Source organism: Notamacropus eugenii, chromosome 1, assembly GCF_028372415.1.
Source record: "Notamacropus eugenii isolate mMacEug1 chromosome 1, mMacEug1.pri_v2, whole genome shotgun sequence".
In the NCBI taxonomy this organism is placed as follows: domain Eukaryota; kingdom Metazoa; phylum Chordata; class Mammalia; order Diprotodontia; family Macropodidae; genus Notamacropus; species Notamacropus eugenii.
Window position 1 is genome coordinate 759387572 of NC_092872.1, and position 17403 is coordinate 759404974.

The following is a 17403-nucleotide window of genomic DNA, read 5'->3' on the forward strand; positions in this document are numbered from 1 at the left end:
TCCTTCCCTGGACATGTAGCCCCATGGGCCAGCACATAAATGCACCTAATAGGTCCATGATGAATGCCTGTTGATTGGTTGAGTGAGGGAGTGAAGGCACAAACTCTGGTAGGTTCTACTGGGCTGTGGGGGCTCTGAGCACGGGCCAGATGGGAATCCAAGGGCCACAGATCAGCTCAGAACCAGAGTGGCCAAGATGGGCTTTGAAGGAAGAAGGCTGAACCTACATGAAAGAAAGCATGGCTTTCTGAAGAGGAATAGTCTGGTTGCTTAAAGAGTTAAACCATCATTAGCTGGAAAAGTGAAGCTCCCCACCATCCCAGGTCAACAAAGAATGACCTTTTCCAACTTCCTGATCAGGACTGATCCTGGGACTTATTTGACTGGCTGCAAGTTTGTTTGTTTGTTTGAATGTCTTCCTACTCTAGTAGGAAGTCTAGGCTCTGTTACCTCATCCCTGTGGCCACTTCTGCCAGGGCAGATTCCACCCTGCCCACGTGGTCACATCCTGTTCTGTTCTTGTCCCTAGCTTTTCTGTAAAACCTCCTTGTTTTAATTAAAGGGAAGCCTCTAAATGTGAAGTTCTTATGTTCCATCACTCCATCATGAAACTCTCTCAAAGATGGAGAGTCTAAGACCACCATCAGCAGGGACAGGGACAAATCCGAAGTCCACCCTCTCATGGGGGTCCTTGATGTACTATCTTCATCACCTGGACTGCCAGCTGATGCTCACTGCCTTGCTTTGGCTGGCATGAGTCAGATGTGGTCCCACTGTATGTGGGTCAGACCCTGGGCTGGGCCCCAAGGAGAAAGAATGTGGGGAGAACGCAGAGGGGGATGATAAGCCAGTGAGAGCAAGGGGAGAGGCCACTCCTTCTTTTCATTCGGCAAACTATGAGGACATGTGCCTGGGCTGGGTGCTGGGTCCCCATTCTGCCCTCATGGAGCACCAGACTTAGTCAGGGCAAGGTGCTCCCCCAAATCTACAACTGCCATATAGTAAATGCAGGACCACTGCCCAGAATAGAGGAGGGCAGAGTGAGGCAGGCTCATTTTCAATAAGGCAAGCCAGGAAAGGCTTCATGGAGGGTGGTCCTCAGAGCTGGGCCTTGAGTAACAGCAGGGAGTTCAGCAGGCAGAGATGGGGGACAAGGTGGTCCAGGCACCCAGAAGGAAAGCAGAGGATATGATGTCAGGCATGGCTAATGTGAGGTGCCTTTTGAGGGCATTAGGGAGGGGGGGCCTGGAAAGGGAAGGTGCCAGGGGTGTTTGGGTACCACACAGCAGGCGATGGATTGGGTTTGAGTCAAAAAACACCAGGAGAACAGCAGGATGAAGGACAGCCTGCAGGCAGGAGGCAGGGAGGCTATGCCTGCAGGAAGCCAGAGGAAGAGGTGGGCATAGCAGACACTGCTGTGGCAGTGGAGACGAGGCCTGGGAACCAGCTGGATTGGGGAGGAGAAGGAAGACAGGAGACCAAGATGAGGCAAAGGTCCTGGCCTCGGGGCAGTGGGAGGGGATTGAGACAAAGCGTGGAATCCCAAGGAATCTTAGAAAGAATGGCAGAGAGATTTGGCTTGGAATGTGGAGCGTCTGAGGGGTCTGGGAGCCAGGCACAAGGGCTGGGGTCTGAGGGGTCAAGACAGAGATCAGGGCTAGAGATAGACATTGGAGGCACCAGTGAAGACTTGGGCTGTGAATGACCCTGCTAAGATGGGGGGTGGGGAGAGGAAGAGAGAGAGACAGAGAGAAGAGAGAGAAGAAGGAGAAGAAGAAGAAGAGGAAGAAGAAGAGGAAGAAGAGGAAGAAGAAGGAGGAGGAGGAGGAGAGGGGAGAGAGAGAGGGAGAGAGACAAACACACAGAGACACACAGAGAAACAGACAGAGAGAGACAGAGACAGAGACAGAGACAGAGACAGAGACAGAGACAGAGACAGACAGATAGAGACAGAGATGGGGGGAGAGAGAGACACAAAGAGAAAGACAGAGAAAGAGCGATAGAGAGACAAGAGAGGGGAGAGAGAGGAGGGCTGACCCTTCCACAAAAAGGGGCATACCACATGACCCAGGGATATTCAATTCCAGATCTGTGTCATGTGACCTCCAACCTGCCTGGGTGGGGGGCATCCCCTAGACACCCTCCATCCACTCACTCGCAGTCACTTAACTTCTGTGCCTCAGTTTCTTCATCTGTAAAATGGCCCTAATGAAACAATAGTCTGCCTTGCAAGGCTGCAGGCCTCAGAGCGCTACGGGAATATGTGTTGGGTTATTCTTGGACCCCCCGCCCAGATCCACAGCTGCTCCCCCTGTGCCCGGCTTCTCCTCTCTTCTCTTTACCCAGTGGTCCCTGAGATTGAACTCAGGCCCCTCCCCTTGACTAGCTGCACCTCCAGGCCCCACCCCCTGCTATGGCCAACCTCACACAGCCCCTCTCTGCCTGGACAGATTGCATGCCCCAACTTCCCCCCAGGAGCTCTCTGAGGGGATGGTTTTGTGGCGGGGACCCCAAGTGGCACAGCTTCTCTGTTTCCCCTTTTCCATTACCTGGATGTGGCTCTGCCGATTTTAACCTTGGGAGGGAGGCAGGAGGAAGGAGAAGAGAGGGCCAGGCCTTATTTTCTAGGCCATTTGAGCCCATCCCACAAGGTGAGGCTGAGGTCAGGGACCCAGACCAGGTCCTGTCGATGCCCCCTCCCATCTGCTGCCCTCTCCTTTGCTCTCTCAGGGGTGCCCTCACCTTCCTCCTCACTGGCCTCCCTGCCTCTTGGGCCATCCTCCACACCCCTCCAAAGGATTCTCCTACAGCAGAAGGTGGAGGTGGCCATAGCTCGGCCAGGCTCCTCAAACACACACACATCCCTCTGCTCAGTGCTGAAAGGCTCCTCTGTTCAGCATGCAGTCCTCCCCTCCTGGCCACGTTGACCCGTCTCCATGCCTACGAGACCCTCATTCTCCTTTGCAGAGGCTGTGACTTCGAAGTCTCCTCACCTGCGCCTCTCCACATATCGAGCTTCCTCGGGCCCATCTACTGTCTGAGGCCTGTCCACTCCACCTCCACTGTGCCTGTTTCTGCCCTCTCGCCTTCCCATAAGTGCTTTTGTATTTACTTAGTATATAGCTGGGCCCACCTGGTGTCTATACTGTACAAGAGGAGCTTCTTCAAGCCCAAAGGGACCATTTCGTTGTCTTTGGGGCCTCAGAACTGGCCCCAGTGGATGGAAATTTAACGAATGCTTGCTGAAACAATGAATGAAGAAAGGGATGGACGCATGCATGGATGGATGGATAGATGAAGGAAGGAAGGGACGGATGAATGTATGGGTGGATGGAAGGATGGACAGATAGATGAATGGGTGGAAGGATGGATAGATAAGTGAGTAGATGGAAAATGGGTAAAACATTTCTATTTTTTCATATTTCTAAAGAGGCATCAGTAGATAGAGAGCTGGGCCTGGAGTCATAAAAACTCATCATCCTAAGCTGAAATCCAGCCTCAGACACTAGCTGGGTGACGCTGGACCAGTCAGTCACTTAACCCTGTTTGCCTGTTTCCTCATCTGTAAATGAGTGGGAGAAGGAAACAGCAAACCATTGCAGTATCAAATCCAGACTCTTACTAGCTGTGTGACCCTGGGCAAGTCACCTGTTTGCCTCAGTTTCTCCATTTATAAAATGAATTGGAGAAGGCAACGGCAAACCACTCCAGTGTCTCTGCCAAGACAACCCCAAACAGGGTCATGAAGAATCAGACATCACTGAAACGGCTCACCAACAACAAAGAGACAAAACACGGACATTTTATGAGCAAACTCACTCCTACCTAACCAAGAAGCCCAGGCATTGGGCCCATCACCCCAATATTTCCTGGGGAGAATGCCTTTCTGCAGCAGCGTGGCATCTCAGCTGGTGTCTAGTGAGACAAACATGGCAGAATAGGCCCTGCCCATCTCAGCCCGTTGTGCTGAGTTATACAGAACAGGCCAAGGTCTCTCTCATGCCGACCCGAGCCTTCTCCTCTCCAGCAGATGAACACCCAGTCCCTTCCAGGAATGCTCCCATGTCAGGGCCCTGCTGTCCTGGGCTGGCCCCTCCTTAAGGTCCTACACTAGACAGAGGTATCCAGCCTTCCTCACTTCAGAAGCCATGCCTAATCACCCAGTGCATGGGTACCATGGCCAATGCCCAGAACCCCCTGGTAAGATGACCCCTGGCAAGTGGGGCATGGGCTCACCTTGCAGACTGTAGGAGAAGAGATCGAGGGCGGAGTCGGCTTTCATGTGATACCGGGCCTGGAAGCTGACGTGCTCGGCGGTGTCAGTGGTGGTGTTTCCGCCAGTGTAGGAAGCTGACCAGTTGTAGAGGTTGCTGTAGATGTTGGTGGAGAGCTCCAGGACACCCAGGAGAGGCACCCTAAGCGGGTAGGACTCGGGGATGGTCAGGGGTGGGAGCCTGAAATCTCTTGCGGGCCACTGGATCCCGAGGGCCTGCAGGTCCAGGGCTGGTGTCCGGAGCTGAAGCTGCTCCAGTGATTTCCCACCAAAAGGCAAAGGAATGTTGACTTTCACGTGATTCTTGTTCAGGATGTACCTGACCCGGCCGTCACTGGAAGCAACCAAGGAAAGATGGAGTGAGCAGGGAGGTTGCATGCGGTGGAAGGGCCGTGGTTCTAGTGCTGGCTTTGCCACCAACCAGCTAACTAGCTAGCTAACTCACTAACCAGTTCACTCACTAGCTAGGTCACTCACTCACTAGCTAGCTAACTCACTAACTAGCTAGCTAGCTAACAGTGTGACTCTAGGTCTAGCCTCTAACCTCACTTTGGTCATCTGTAGAATGGGGAGAATGGTCTATGCACTCTTTCCATCTTCCTCTTGACCTGCCTCATGAGGGAACCCGAAGCCCACTCAGGCGTGACACCCACCCCTATGGCTCTGCAGACCCCCCCCCCCCCATTTCCTCTTTCACCTTTTCAGGAACAGGTTGTCAGGAACTCGGAGCTCTGGCATTTCCCACTCCTGGAGGCTTCGGAGCTTCCTCTGCAGGGTGTCAGCATAAGGAAGGCCCTGGGATGCCTTTTGGAACCATGTGTCAGTAGCCTGGAGGAGGGGGAAGAGAAGGTTCAAGGCTGAGGGGCTAGATCTGCCATTCAGATTCTAGGAGAGGCAGGGATTCAGAGGATCTAGGGAGGGTGTGAAGCCAGCACAGGTGGCAGATGAAGGGGAGGCCCCAGAGGAGGCCATGCTCTGGGACAAGTCCTCAGGAGGAGGACACCCTTCGCCTCATGGGAGCCTGGCCGACAGAGCTGGGGCCATCCCTGACTGATGCAGGTAGTGGCCGATATGTGGGCCATGCTGCCAGGTGTGGGTGCCCAATGGGAGGTAGTATGCGAATGCTATGAAAAGCCAAGCCCTGTCTCCAATGACCATCCTGCCAGGTCCCCCACTTCTGCCTCTGAGGAACCCTAGGGAGTTCAGCCACAGGGCAGAGCTGGGGACCTCCCCTGATCTTCACTCCAAAGGAAGATAGGAGGAAAGGAGCTCATCAGGAGACAGGCAACCCCCAAATCCCTGAGCTTGCAGGAGCGTGGGAGGAAATGCCCCCAAACCTCCACTCCACTGCTCAGAAGACTTCATTCTGTGATGTTCAGGGGCGTGAACCTCCTCTGGATGGCAGCTCCAGGAAGGTCCATCAGTCCAGCCTCCCTTGGCCACTGCAGCCTGGCCACACGTGTGTACCCTGTGCCATCCAATAAGGCCGACCAAAGGCTGATTTGACCTATACTCACCGCTAGGAGTTTGGAGCCGATGTGGCGGATGGTCATGTCTGTGTGAGAGACCTTGTGGTCCAGCCAGTCCTGTGAGTACTGGTACAAAGCCCCTCCATATCTGGAGAGCAATGTGGGTGCCAGTTTCCTGGCTTCTGTGTTACTTCCCATGTTCCATTCAAATTCAAGCCTCTTCTCATCTGAAAATGCAGACAGAGTTAGCTGGAGAATTTCCTGACCGTACCCAGTGGGCACCAGAGCACCCAGCTATGCCCCTACCATAACGCCACGCCACTTTCTTGGAGACCATTGTGCCAAGCGCAGTCACAGAGCTGTCCATCTGAACCAAGAACTTCCCAGGGGACTGGTGCACCAGGATCTCACTCCTGGCCTCGGCCTGCAGGAGAGGCACCGAGAACACAATGCCGACTGTGCCCTGCTCCTTCCGGTCACACCTGTGAAGAGCCAAGCCAGACCATGGCATATGTTAGCACAAGCTGCAAAGGGCAAAGTGCTGCCTACTGGGAGTGCTTGGCCATAGAGAAGGGGTCTGGAAACCAGGCCCTGCTGACTCCAGCCAGAGCTCAACATAGAGCTGTGGAGAATCACGAGAATAATGGCTGCCACTTATGTGGCGCCTACTGTGTACCAGGCACAGCACTTTACAAATATGTCATTTAGTCCTCATAGCCATGCTGGGGGTGGTGGTGGGAGAAGCTGTTAATATCCCCATTTTACAGCTGAGGAAACTGAAGCATACAGGGTGAAGTGACTCACCCAGGGTCACCCAGGAGTCTGAGGCTGGATTTGAATTCAGGTCCTCCTGACTTCGGTGGCCATTTAGGCTGGCCGGGGCAGGGGCCCCCAAGGTTACCTGACATGGCTGATGACCGTCGCTTCCGTGATCTTGCTGTTCTGGACATCCATGATAAGGCTGTAGAACACGTTCTCCTCATCTGACTGGTCCCGGACCCTCAGGCTGGCACCGAGGTCCACGTCCAAGTCTGGCACCTGGAGGTCACTGGTCAGAGCCATGTGGCCTCGGTGGTACCTGAGTGTCACCGTGGCCTCACTGGGCTTTTGTCCTGAAAGAGCAAACCACTATGTCCCCATGCCCATGTCAGGCCTGGCTCCGTCTGACTGAGCCCAAGGGACCAGGACACTGTGTCCAGCTTTGTGGTCCTGCTGCCTCCCCCTCCACCATGATGCCTTCTCTCAGGGAAATACTTGGCTTTCTCTGGGCCCCGGAACCCTTCCCTTCCTCCCCCCCTGACCTGGGCCACAGTCTCTACATGAAATGAGGCCCCTGCTCTGTTGGGGTGATGGACTGGAAGGAGGACACATATGAACATGCACACATGCATGTACTCACCTGTGCAGTGCACACACGTATACTCACACTCACACCCACACACAAACATACTTATCCACACCCACACACACTCACACCCATGCACACTCACACAAACATACATCCATGTATACTCACACCCATACACTCACACTCATGTACACTCACACAGGTACACTCATACACACTCATGCACAAACATACTTATCCACACCCACACACACTCACATCCATGCACACTGACACAAACATACATCCATGTACACTCACACCCATACACTCACACGCATGTACACTCACACAGGTACATTCATACACACTCATGCACAAACATACTTATCCACACCCACACCCACTCACATCCATGCACACTCACACCCATACACACACGCAGGTACTCTCATACACACTCATGCACAAACACATCCACGCAAGTCACACCTATGCATACTTACACAAACACACTCACAACCACTCACACCCTGAAGGGTGGTGCTCACCTTCTGCCTGTACAGCGAACCTCAGCTGATCCACCAAGTCCTTCCCCTGCCCCTGCAGCTCATAATTCACACTCGCAGTGTACTCCTCTACGTCCCCTGTGGGCTGGAGCTCCAGCTCAAACCTGGGGAGGGGATGAGGGGCTGCTCATTTGCTGCTCAGAGAGAATCGCTCCAGACCCCATTCCCTGCTCCAGGGTGGAGCCCAGGAAACCCTGGGGATCCTGGAGCCAACAAGGGAGAAGGGGGGGGGGGTGTGAGTAAGGGCCACCTCATTGAGCCCTTTGTAGTAGACCCTGACTGCGATGGTCAGGTGTCACACCTTTACGTGACTGGAGAAACCTTCCCATGCGTGGTAGAAGGTTGGGGCCCCTCACCTTTACACCCATCTCTAGAGTTTCCAGGGTACCCTGTGAGAGGCTGGCCTCTGGGGAGGAAGTGACATCCAGCATATAGGTCCCACCAGCTCCTTTCCCAGGGAAGGAGACAAGACTAGAGAAGGGAAGGGATTTCCCCCCCTCCCCCCAATCCTTGGCAGGGCCAGGAATGAAGGCCACCCTTGAAGAAAGGTGGGGTTGCAGTGACCCCTCCCCATGAGCCAGCCAGGCAGGGAAGGGGAGACGCCGTGGTGCCACATGGGCCGGGGTGGGGCAGCACCTGGTGTCCCCAGTGAGTGGGTAGTAGGGGGCTGCCTCGATGGAGCTGGCGTTGGAGTAAGCCAAGGTGGAGCAGTAATTGAGGCCCCTGAAGAAAGGTTTGCAATCAGACCAGGATTTCCTGTTCTCGATCAAGGGAGGGATCACCTTGGAGTACGTCATGGTGGAGATCAGATGGAGGGTGTTACTGTAAGAGGAGCAGTGCCGGGTCAGCTCCAGAGCTGGCCCAGGTCCTCACACTCCCAGCTGGCCCGGGCATCTCCTCACAGACTCCTTGAAACTTGACTCAGGCACATGCAGCCCCTCCTCCCCCTGCCCCTGTAGAGAGTGGAGAGGGGGGTGGGCAACTCCAGGGTTCCCCAGGGACTGGGCCTCGGATCTCTGGGTCCTCCAGGGCCACCCAGGGTTCTGTAGCCCAAACCTCAGAACATACCTGGCTTTGAAGAGCTTGACCGGGTTCTTGGGAGCAGGGATGGCAAGCTTGAGCTGGCCCTTGGTCAGAGCCAAGCGAGCCTCCAGGCCAGACTCATGGTAGAGGTTGGAGTTCATCTGAACTCCACTCCAGGCAAAGTCTGGGACAGTGACCCCCAGGTGAGTCACAAACTCCACGGACACTGAGGGCTTGGCCACCAGTTCTGCCTGCATCTGCGGGGATAGGGAGCGAGGGGAGTGGGATTTAGCTCAGGCCAGACTGTCTGTGGCCTCCTCAGGCCTCCCACGAGGCCTCTGGTGCCTGCTGGAGCCCATGCAGAGGGCAGAGGCTTGACTGTGATGCCTGGGGGTGGGGGGCAACCACCTCCAGGACTCTGTGAGTCTATGATGCTCTTCCAGAGAGAAGCTGAGGCTGAGCCTGGCTCCTGCCCCAGATCTCAGCTGACCAGAGGACCTCCCCCACCCATGCCCACCTGCCCTGGCACCTGCACCCTGGCTGGGACTCACATCAGCCACTCGAAGTTTCATCCCGGCCTTGACTCCGGGAGTGATCAGGCCAGATGTGGACAGCTGAAGAGGCAGCCCGGCCCCCGTGGGGAGCTCAATAGTGTTTTCCATGAAGATATAGTGAACAAAGAGGTTGCTTTGGGAGCCTCTGGCGAGAGCCTTGGCAATCTGGGGGCACACCGAGAAGCCAAGTAAGTGGGTGCATAGCAAGTGCCCGAGAGGCCCCACCCTGCTCCCTCCCGCAATCCAAGTGCCCAGCACTCTGTGCCTTCCAGGTACCTGACAACCACCAGGGAGCTCATGGGGAAGAGTGACACATTCTGGTATGTCTGGAGGCTCCCTAAGACTGTTCAGGGGCACCGTGTCCCCGGAGTCAGGAAGACCCAAGTTCAAATCCAGACTCAGACACTGACTAGCTCTGTGACCTTGGCCAAGCCACTTAATTGCTGCCTGCCTCAGTTTCCTCAGTTGCAAAATGGAGACAGCAATAGTGCCTCCTTTCCAGGGTGGTTGTGAGGATCAAATGAGATGAGAATTATAAAGTGCCTGGCACAGCCTGGCACAGCAGGGGCTGGGTAAGTACCAGTTATTATCATTATAGGTCATCAGATGGCGTTGGCCCAGAGCATGTTTTGTGACCCAAAATCTCTCTCAGAAACTGAGTAATGTTAGGGGGCTCTCCCTCCTCCTCTTCTCTGACCCCCCTTTCCCTTCCTCTCCCTCCTCAGGTCCCTTCCTCCTGACCCCGGGCAGTTCCCATGCCCCAGAAGAAGGCAGAGACCACAGCGCTGCTGGGACCCAGGAGTGGTGGCCCATGGATGGACCACCGCCTGAGCCTGGGCTCTCAGTGCACCCACCCAGCATCCGTGACCCCAGGCTGCTGGGGGCTGGACACTCACCATCTGAGGAAGGCCCCGCAAGGATTTCACCATCTTGAGCAACGTCGTGCCCATGACCTTGAAATCCTGCAGCCTGACGTAGCCCAGCTCTTCACCCAGGATGCGTAAGTAGGCCTGGGCCTCGGGGGCCTCCCTGGACCCCAAGTCCTTGACGAGCTTCTGGAAAGTGAGCATGAGTCCATTCACCATGTCCTGCAGATCGATTAGAAAGATGACTGAGGCCGCTGACGACCGGTCCATCCAGTTGATGATGACAGGACACCCGCACCCATTCAATCGCAGAACTGGACAATTGCAGGGGTGGGGGAGGCCCAGAGAGAGCCAGAAGTCAAGGGGTATACGACAGGGATGGGGAACCACACGGGGCCCTCCTCAAGTATGGCCTTTTGACTGAATCCAGACTTCACAGAAGAAAATCCTTTATAAAAGGATTTGTTCTGTAAACCTTGGACTCAGTCAAAAGGCCACACCCGAGGACCTTGAAGGTCATGTGGCCACGGGCTCCTCACCCCTGGTTTAAGCATTCATGGAAGGAATTCAGGGGAAGCAGGAGAATGGCCTTGGGTTTCCTAAGGGCTGGCCTGGAACTACAGGTAAGCAGGGTGGGGGGCAAGATGTGGAGAGCAAGATGGAGTTGGGAGGGGCCTTCCTGACAGAGCTGTCCCCTCCTGAGGTCTGTGAGGAAAACGGGATGGCCACAAGCTGGGGGGGCACCGAGGGGATTCCCAGACCAGGCCCCTTTGGGCTCCCAATCTCCAGCTGCCTGTGGTCTGGGTGCAACAGCTCACCCATGGTGTAGGTGAGCAAGGCCGAGGCCAGGCTGACCTGCATCATAGCTCTGCAGGCCCCTCCCCCTGTGGAAACCAGGGTTCCCCTGGGTATCCCAGGGACCTTCCTAAAGGTGGGGGTGAATTTTCTTCTTCCCAGAAGCCTCTGGGCTGGAGGCTGGGGATTAGGAAAGAAAATGAGAGCTGCCCTTCAGAGAGAAGCATCGATGACCGAGAGCCGGGCAGGGGTCTGAGTACCTGCTCTCTCTTGTCTTCCTTGGCGTAGCCAAAGTGGTCCTCTAAGACCTTGGAGACTGGGTCGGGGACTCGGCCGTCCACCCAGTACAAGGCTTTGGCAGCGCTGTCTGGAAAGAATCCCTGCTTTCCAAAGAGGGCCTCCAGGGTGGGCTCATAGCCCTTTCCCTCTAGGCCGACCTGAGGAGAGAGGACACGGTCAGCACGAGCCCCAGGGGAAGGAGCCCCTGAAAGTGCTCACTTCTGGGGAGACCAGGAACCCCAGCCCGCCCAGAGCCAACTCCCTGGGGCAGGTGGGATCTCCTGCCCATGCCCATCTTCAGAGCCCGCTGAGGAAGGGGCTTTCCTTCCCCCCCTTCCCCCTGCCAAAGCTCTCTGTGTAGAGGTGGGGGGAGGAGAGGGGAGCTCTCCACCCCTCCCATCTCCCCTGGGGCACCACAATCTGCCCATGGAGGCTGGGGAAGGGGGGGCTGTGCACAGCGTACCTCGAAGAGGTCGGAGGGACTGAAGCCAAAGACAGAAAGCGTGGTCTTCAGCATGGTCTCCCGAGGCAGGCGACTGTGGGAGTCAAACAGAAGGTTGCCTTCTACCTTGGTGGAGAAGGGGCTGAAGGAGGGGATAGAAAAGGCCTTGGAGAACTGATAGTTCTGAGAAAACCTCCTGAAGTCCATGGCTGCCGGGAGCTGGGAGGCCTGCAGAGCCTCTTCCACTTGGCCTCTGAGGCTGCAAAGGAAAGCAGGGTTCAGGAGATGCCCCAAGGCACTGCAGCCCCTCGGGCTTTGGGTTCTGGCACAGACCTGAGCTGTCATCCCAGCCTTCTCCAATATGCCCCCTCTCCTCCTCTGACAGCCCCTCTTCCTCTGACAGTGCCACCATCAGGGGCAGGGCCCTATCCCCTCATACCTAGAGACCCTGCCTGTCTCAGGTTCCCTGCTCCCCGGTCCATACTCCACTCAGCTACTAAAAAGATTTTTCCAAAGCATGGCCTGATCGTGCCACTCTCTCCTCAATAATCTCCTGTGGCTCCGGTCACTCCAGGACTGTATGCCAATTCAGAGCCCCTCCCCTGGCCCCTGAGCATAGTGGGTGAGCAGCCCCTGGGTGTTTCCTCACCCAGGACCCTCCCTCCTCAGCCACATCTCCTGGTTTCCTCAAAGCCCTCCTTGGCATGAAGCTTTTCCTGGTGCATCTTCCCCTCGCCCTAGCCTCTGAGCCCAGTCCAGTTCAGTGAGGAGGGAGCTCATGTGGCCCCTCACTCAGGGGGGCTCCCCGCAAGACTGTGCGCTTCTCCAGGACAGGGCTGCCTGTTTACCTTTCCTTGTATTTCTGGCACTTTGTACATCCTAAGCATTTAATAAATACTTTTGACTGACACAAATCTGACCATGCCAGGACTGCTCAGAGACCCTCAGTGACAACCTCTGTCTGGCATTCCAGGCTTTCCTCCTGACCGCCGCCTCTCCAGGCCTTCAGCACCTCTCCTTCTCACCTCCACACTTTCGCTCATATAGTTCCCAAAGCCAGGCATGCCCTCCTTGCCTCTCTGGGCCTGTCTAAAAGACTGATTCCAGGAAGTCTGCTTTGCCCTCACCTCAAGACCTTGCCTCACACTGTACTTTGTCACTGACCCAGATTTCGAGTCCCCTCCTTGTACCCATATACCACGGCCCACTCAATCCCTCACTTCACCAGGGGGCCACCAGGGGATGGAGGGGGGAGGGCGTGGCTGCAGCCAGTAGATGGGGTCTCCCTCTGGCTTACTCTCGCACACTCAGATCCTCAGATGCCAGGATGTTGGAGATGTGAGATGCCACAAAGCTCCGCACTTGCTCGTTCTTCTCGGACTGCAGGGCACTGATCACGTGCTGGACGCTATGGCGGGCTGGCTGCCTCATCAGCAGCAAGTAGGCCGCCAGCCGCTTCTCCTCGGGGGAGGCAACATCCAGGAAGGTCTGGACAAGGACGCTCTGTACCTGCAGCCCAAAGAGAAGGCCCAGAACCCTGCTGTCAGCAACAGGTGCTTGGCAGCTTGCCTGGCCCAGCCCAGTCAGAGGGCCAGGGTGACCTCAGATAAACTCCAGGACCTCGGTTTCCCCCTCTGTCAAATGAGCCCAACCTCGGAAGGAGGGCATGAGGGAAGCATTTTTTTGAAGCAGATCTCTTCAAAAGGGGAACTGTGTTCATTATCCCCGAGGGACAATGATGAGAGAACCTTTATGAAGCCCCTACTATGTGCCAGGCCCTCGACTAAGTACTTCACAATTAGCATCTCGGTTGATCTCCCCAACAGCTGGGGAAGCACATGCTGTTATTATCCCCACTTTACAGGAGAGGAAACCAAGGCAGTCAGAGGTTAAGTGACTTGCCCAGTGTCATACGCAGCTAGTAAGCTGGATTGAATTTGAACTCAGGCTTCCCCGTATTCAGGTCCAAATCCTAACCACTGGGCCTCCTTGTTGCCTAGTAGCCAGTCCTCTCCCAGCGCTATGCACAGAGTCCAGCCCAGGCTCCAGCCCACAGTGGGCACTCAGGAAATTCTTGTGCCATGAAATTCAGAGGACAAACACCCAAAGGAATCATTTACTGGGCACTGTTTTCTCCCTTTCACTCAGCTGACCATCAAGAAAACAGCCTTTGTTTAAAGTCTCCTTAGATGGGAAGGGCCAGGGGCTTGGAAACACTCCAAGGGGACCAGGGGAACCACCCAGGCTGACTGTCCTAGGACAGAGGAAGCCCAGCCTAGGAGCTGCCCCTGGGCCCTCAGGCCCCCTGGTCAGCCATCAGCAATGGCCTCACCTCCTCTGTCAGCTCCATCTTCCTTAAGGCCTGGATTGCAGTTTTCTGCACCAAGAGGGATGGTGCTGGACTCTGGATGCATTTCAGAAGGGAAGCCTTCAGCTCTGGACTTGCCTTCTCCAGGGCTCTGCCCATGTTGCCAATAACCTGTCAGGAGAAGGAGGAGAGGGAGCCCCATTAGAGGAAGGCAGGAGAAACTGAGGACAGCAAGCAGGGCTCTGCTTGGGGAGAGGATGTCAGTACCCTGAGGGTCAGGTAGGTGGCTTCCTCACTGCCTGCACAGTCATTCCCAAGACGGGAGGTTAGATAGTCAGCGATCTCCTTCAGCTCCTGTGACACCATAGTGCTTTGCTGGTGGAATCTGGGGGGCAGAGAGCAAAATGAGCAGGGGCCTGAAGACCCTGGACAGGAGTAACTGCCTCTCTCAGAATCGATTTCCTCCCCTGTCACGTGGCTTAATACCAGCTGTGATGCCTATCCATGGGGGCATTGGGAGGAGGAGCCTTTGTATATCTCTGAGTACCCTGAAAAGGTGAGCTGAGTGAGCCCAGGGGCCAGGCATCCCTCTGCCAGGGGTCATCCTCAAGCCCCAGACCCACCCCCAGAATCAGGGGGCACTCACTTGTTCACCACATGACTCAGGGCATAGAGGGTGATACGGCTTGGCCGTTCCTGGGCCACTTTGAAGATCTCCCGTAGCCTCTGGGCAGAGGGGTTGGGAATCAGTGCCATGATATAGGAGGCTGCGTCGATCAGCAAAGGGTTGACTTTCTCAGATTTCAGCCAGCGTAGGATGTGGGAGTAGCACTGAGGCTGCCCACACTGTACCAGGGCCTGCAGGGCAAGGGGGCTAGGGGAACAAGAGGACACAGGACTTGGCTCATTCATTCCTCTTTGGCCCCTCCAGCTCAACAGGGCAACTCTATAGTACCTCCAGATACACCCAGCCTTTGCCCATCTGTGGGTCTGGAAAACCTTCATCTCCTCCATTCACCCTCTAAAGCCCAGCCTGGATGCCCACTGGCCCAGATGCCCACTGGCCTCGATGCCCACTGGCCTGGGCTGCCTCTCCAGTGCCTCCAACCAGGAAGGACCTTCTTTCTAGGTCCCTCGCTCACATACATAACATGGAATGCTGTGTACCTGAGCTCTCTGAGCTGGGGTCTTGTCCCCCAACAGGTTGAGCCTCCTCAAGGCAGGGGCATCATCTGAGCTAAACTTGGGAAGTTCCTCAGGACCCAGCCCACAGCTCTGCAGCCAGGGCCTGCCCAACAGATGCAGCCGATGGCTCTTGGGTCACAGCCACTGGAAAATCTCACTCTTATCCTGGACCCTTGGTCTTCTTTGCCCTGTTCTGCCTCCTTTTCTGGACTCCCATTAGCCAAACCCATCCTACCCTTCCTGCACCTGCTCCAATCCTACTTCCTCCATGGAATCCCCTGAACCCCCCAGTGCAGGGATCACCCCCATACCTAAGCCTTCTCTGATCCCCCAGTGTAATAGTCACCCCCCTTAGTTTCCAGGGCCCACAGGCTCATGGGCCATTGTTGCATGCATTCTAGGCTGTGTGGTGGCAGGCATTCCCTGAAGGACATGGGATGTGCCTGCTTCCCCTTCCAGTGTAGACAAGCCCAGGTTGGCACAGAAGGCACTCCCTGAGTACACAGCACCCACAGTACCAATTCCGAGAACTTAGGCAGGTCTCTGTGTACATTCAGGTGTCTTGTCTCCTAGCACTGTAAGGTGCCTGAGGGCAAGGCTGTCTCCTTACAGCAGCAGAAGGGATGTCAGAGGACATCCTTGATAAACTATGCCCAGCTGGAGTCCCCTCTCTGACTTCTCTGACAAGCGCTCATCCCCCATGAAAAGGAGCTCACCTCTTCCACACTGGGATAACTTACTTCCCTCCAGCCCTCTGCCCTTTCTGCCTTATCTCCTAGGGCCATGAGCAAGAGAAATCCCTTTTGCACAAATACTTGAACACTCCCCACCCAGGGCCCTAGTCTTCACCTTGTCTGGCTAAATGCCAGCTACCCCTTCCCTTTATCCATGCCTACTTGGTGTGGGCCCCAAGCCCTGTCCTAGCCTGGTTCCCCTTCAGCTCTCCAGCCCCTCCATAGTGTTCCATGCCCACTACCTGCTCTCCAAAGGGTCATTCTATGGTTTTGAGTCTACCTGGCTGTCTTGTAATCTAGCTCCCATCCCTTCAGATAAAATGGGGGCCTTAGGCTGTCCATCTGTGTCCTGCAACCAGTCCCACTGCTGGCCAGTCCAGAGTCCCTTCTGGATTTCATAATCATGCGAGACACAGGCACATCTCTTGCCTGCTACGTCCTCCCAGGCTTGGTGCCCCTGGCAATGTTACCTTGAGGCTTCGAGAAGCTGGGGCCAAAGTGAAGTGATGGCCTCTTCATTGAGGGCTCTCAGGCTGGTGACCAGTCTACTGAAGAGCTTGGCCTGGTGCTCATTCTGCTCCGCTGCTGACAGCTCTTGGAGGGTTCTCAGAACCACCTCCTTTCCTTCCTTGGTGGGGGCTGTGGCCTCCACACTCTCCAAGGCAAGGCCTCTCTTCTGAAAAGCACCTGGAAGGGGAAGAGCCACACTCAGGGTCTCAGGACTGGAAGGAGCCTTCCTCTACCAGTGCCTCAGCATGGAGTCATTGCTTGGCCTTTTCTGATCACAGGGAGCTCACTACCTCCAGAGTCCATCCACTGCATTGTCAGCAACTTGGGTTCCTTGCCATTGGGAAGGTCCCTTCCTCTCCCTAGGCCTTATGCTCCTAATCCATAATGAGTATCTCTATAGCCTCCCCGCCCCCCATCTCTGAACTCTGGGTCCTCATCATCACTGATGCTGGCTGGCAGAGGGGGAGGGCGGGCCAAGGTCCAGAGAAACCTGATGGGGCAGGGACTAGGCTACTCAAACCCAGCACTCCTTTCAGTCTCCCACACCCACTCCCATTGCTTCCACAGTCCACCCCACCCATAAAAGACAACTCTGGGAATGGCCTTCAGTGACTGCAGATGTACGGATCCCAGTCTGCAGGATGCCAAGCACCTATGAACCAGGGCCCAGAAAGTGCACGCTCTGACTCCAGACCCTGGGCTCTCCCCACTGCCCAACCCCACCACAGCCACATAGCGCACCACCAAAGAAGCGACTGTTGATTGTTGGGGTGTCTTCAAGTTTCAGGGTCTGTGTGATGTGGGCCTTCATGCCATATTGGTTCCTGGGATGCAGAACACAGCCTCTCCTCAGTTGCCTGGCTCTGAAACCCTTCCCTCCCACCTTTCCAAAAGCTCCCCATCTGTCCTTCCTGGCCTGCTCAGGCTGGGCTTCCTCCAAGAGGCCTTTCCCAACCTCCTGGGCCACCCCAGCTCCCAAGCACTGCCACTTGTCACCTTCTCTGGGCCTCCTGCTTGTTTAGGGCTCTGGCTAGTGCCCTCAGCCAGACTTTGGCCTTGCCTGGCAACC

The 17403-nt window shown here is 55.7% G+C and overlaps 1 protein-coding gene across 4 annotated transcripts in view; it reads right to left on the bottom strand.

The window, feature by feature from the left end:
• Positions 1 to 17403, bottom strand: part of APOB (apolipoprotein B) — a 39999-nt gene that overhangs the window by 13974 nt on the left and 8622 nt on the right. For all 4 annotated transcript variants that reach the window (XM_072649945.1, XM_072649911.1, XM_072649975.1 and 1 more), the window contains 18 exons: positions 17076 to 17158; positions 16295 to 16511; positions 14552 to 14779; positions 14173 to 14290; positions 13930 to 14076; positions 12895 to 13106; positions 11619 to 11856; positions 11137 to 11313; positions 10112 to 10303; positions 9213 to 9380; positions 8707 to 8918; positions 8275 to 8460; positions 7621 to 7742; positions 6644 to 6854; positions 6049 to 6224; positions 5791 to 5969; positions 4971 to 5101; positions 4237 to 4607 (listed from right to left, as the gene is read on the bottom strand). In XM_072649945.1, coding sequence (XP_072506046.1) covers positions 4237 to 4607; positions 4971 to 5101; positions 5791 to 5969; positions 6049 to 6224; positions 6644 to 6854; positions 7621 to 7742; positions 8275 to 8460; positions 8707 to 8918; positions 9213 to 9380; positions 10112 to 10303; positions 11137 to 11313; positions 11619 to 11856; positions 12895 to 13106; positions 13930 to 14076; positions 14173 to 14290; positions 14552 to 14779; positions 16295 to 16511; positions 17076 to 17158 — 3368 coding nt within the window. The remainder of the gene's footprint in view (positions 1 to 4236; positions 4608 to 4970; positions 5102 to 5790; positions 5970 to 6048; positions 6225 to 6643; positions 6855 to 7620; positions 7743 to 8274; positions 8461 to 8706; positions 8919 to 9212; positions 9381 to 10111; positions 10304 to 11136; positions 11314 to 11618; positions 11857 to 12894; positions 13107 to 13929; positions 14077 to 14172; positions 14291 to 14551; positions 14780 to 16294; positions 16512 to 17075; positions 17159 to 17403) is intronic.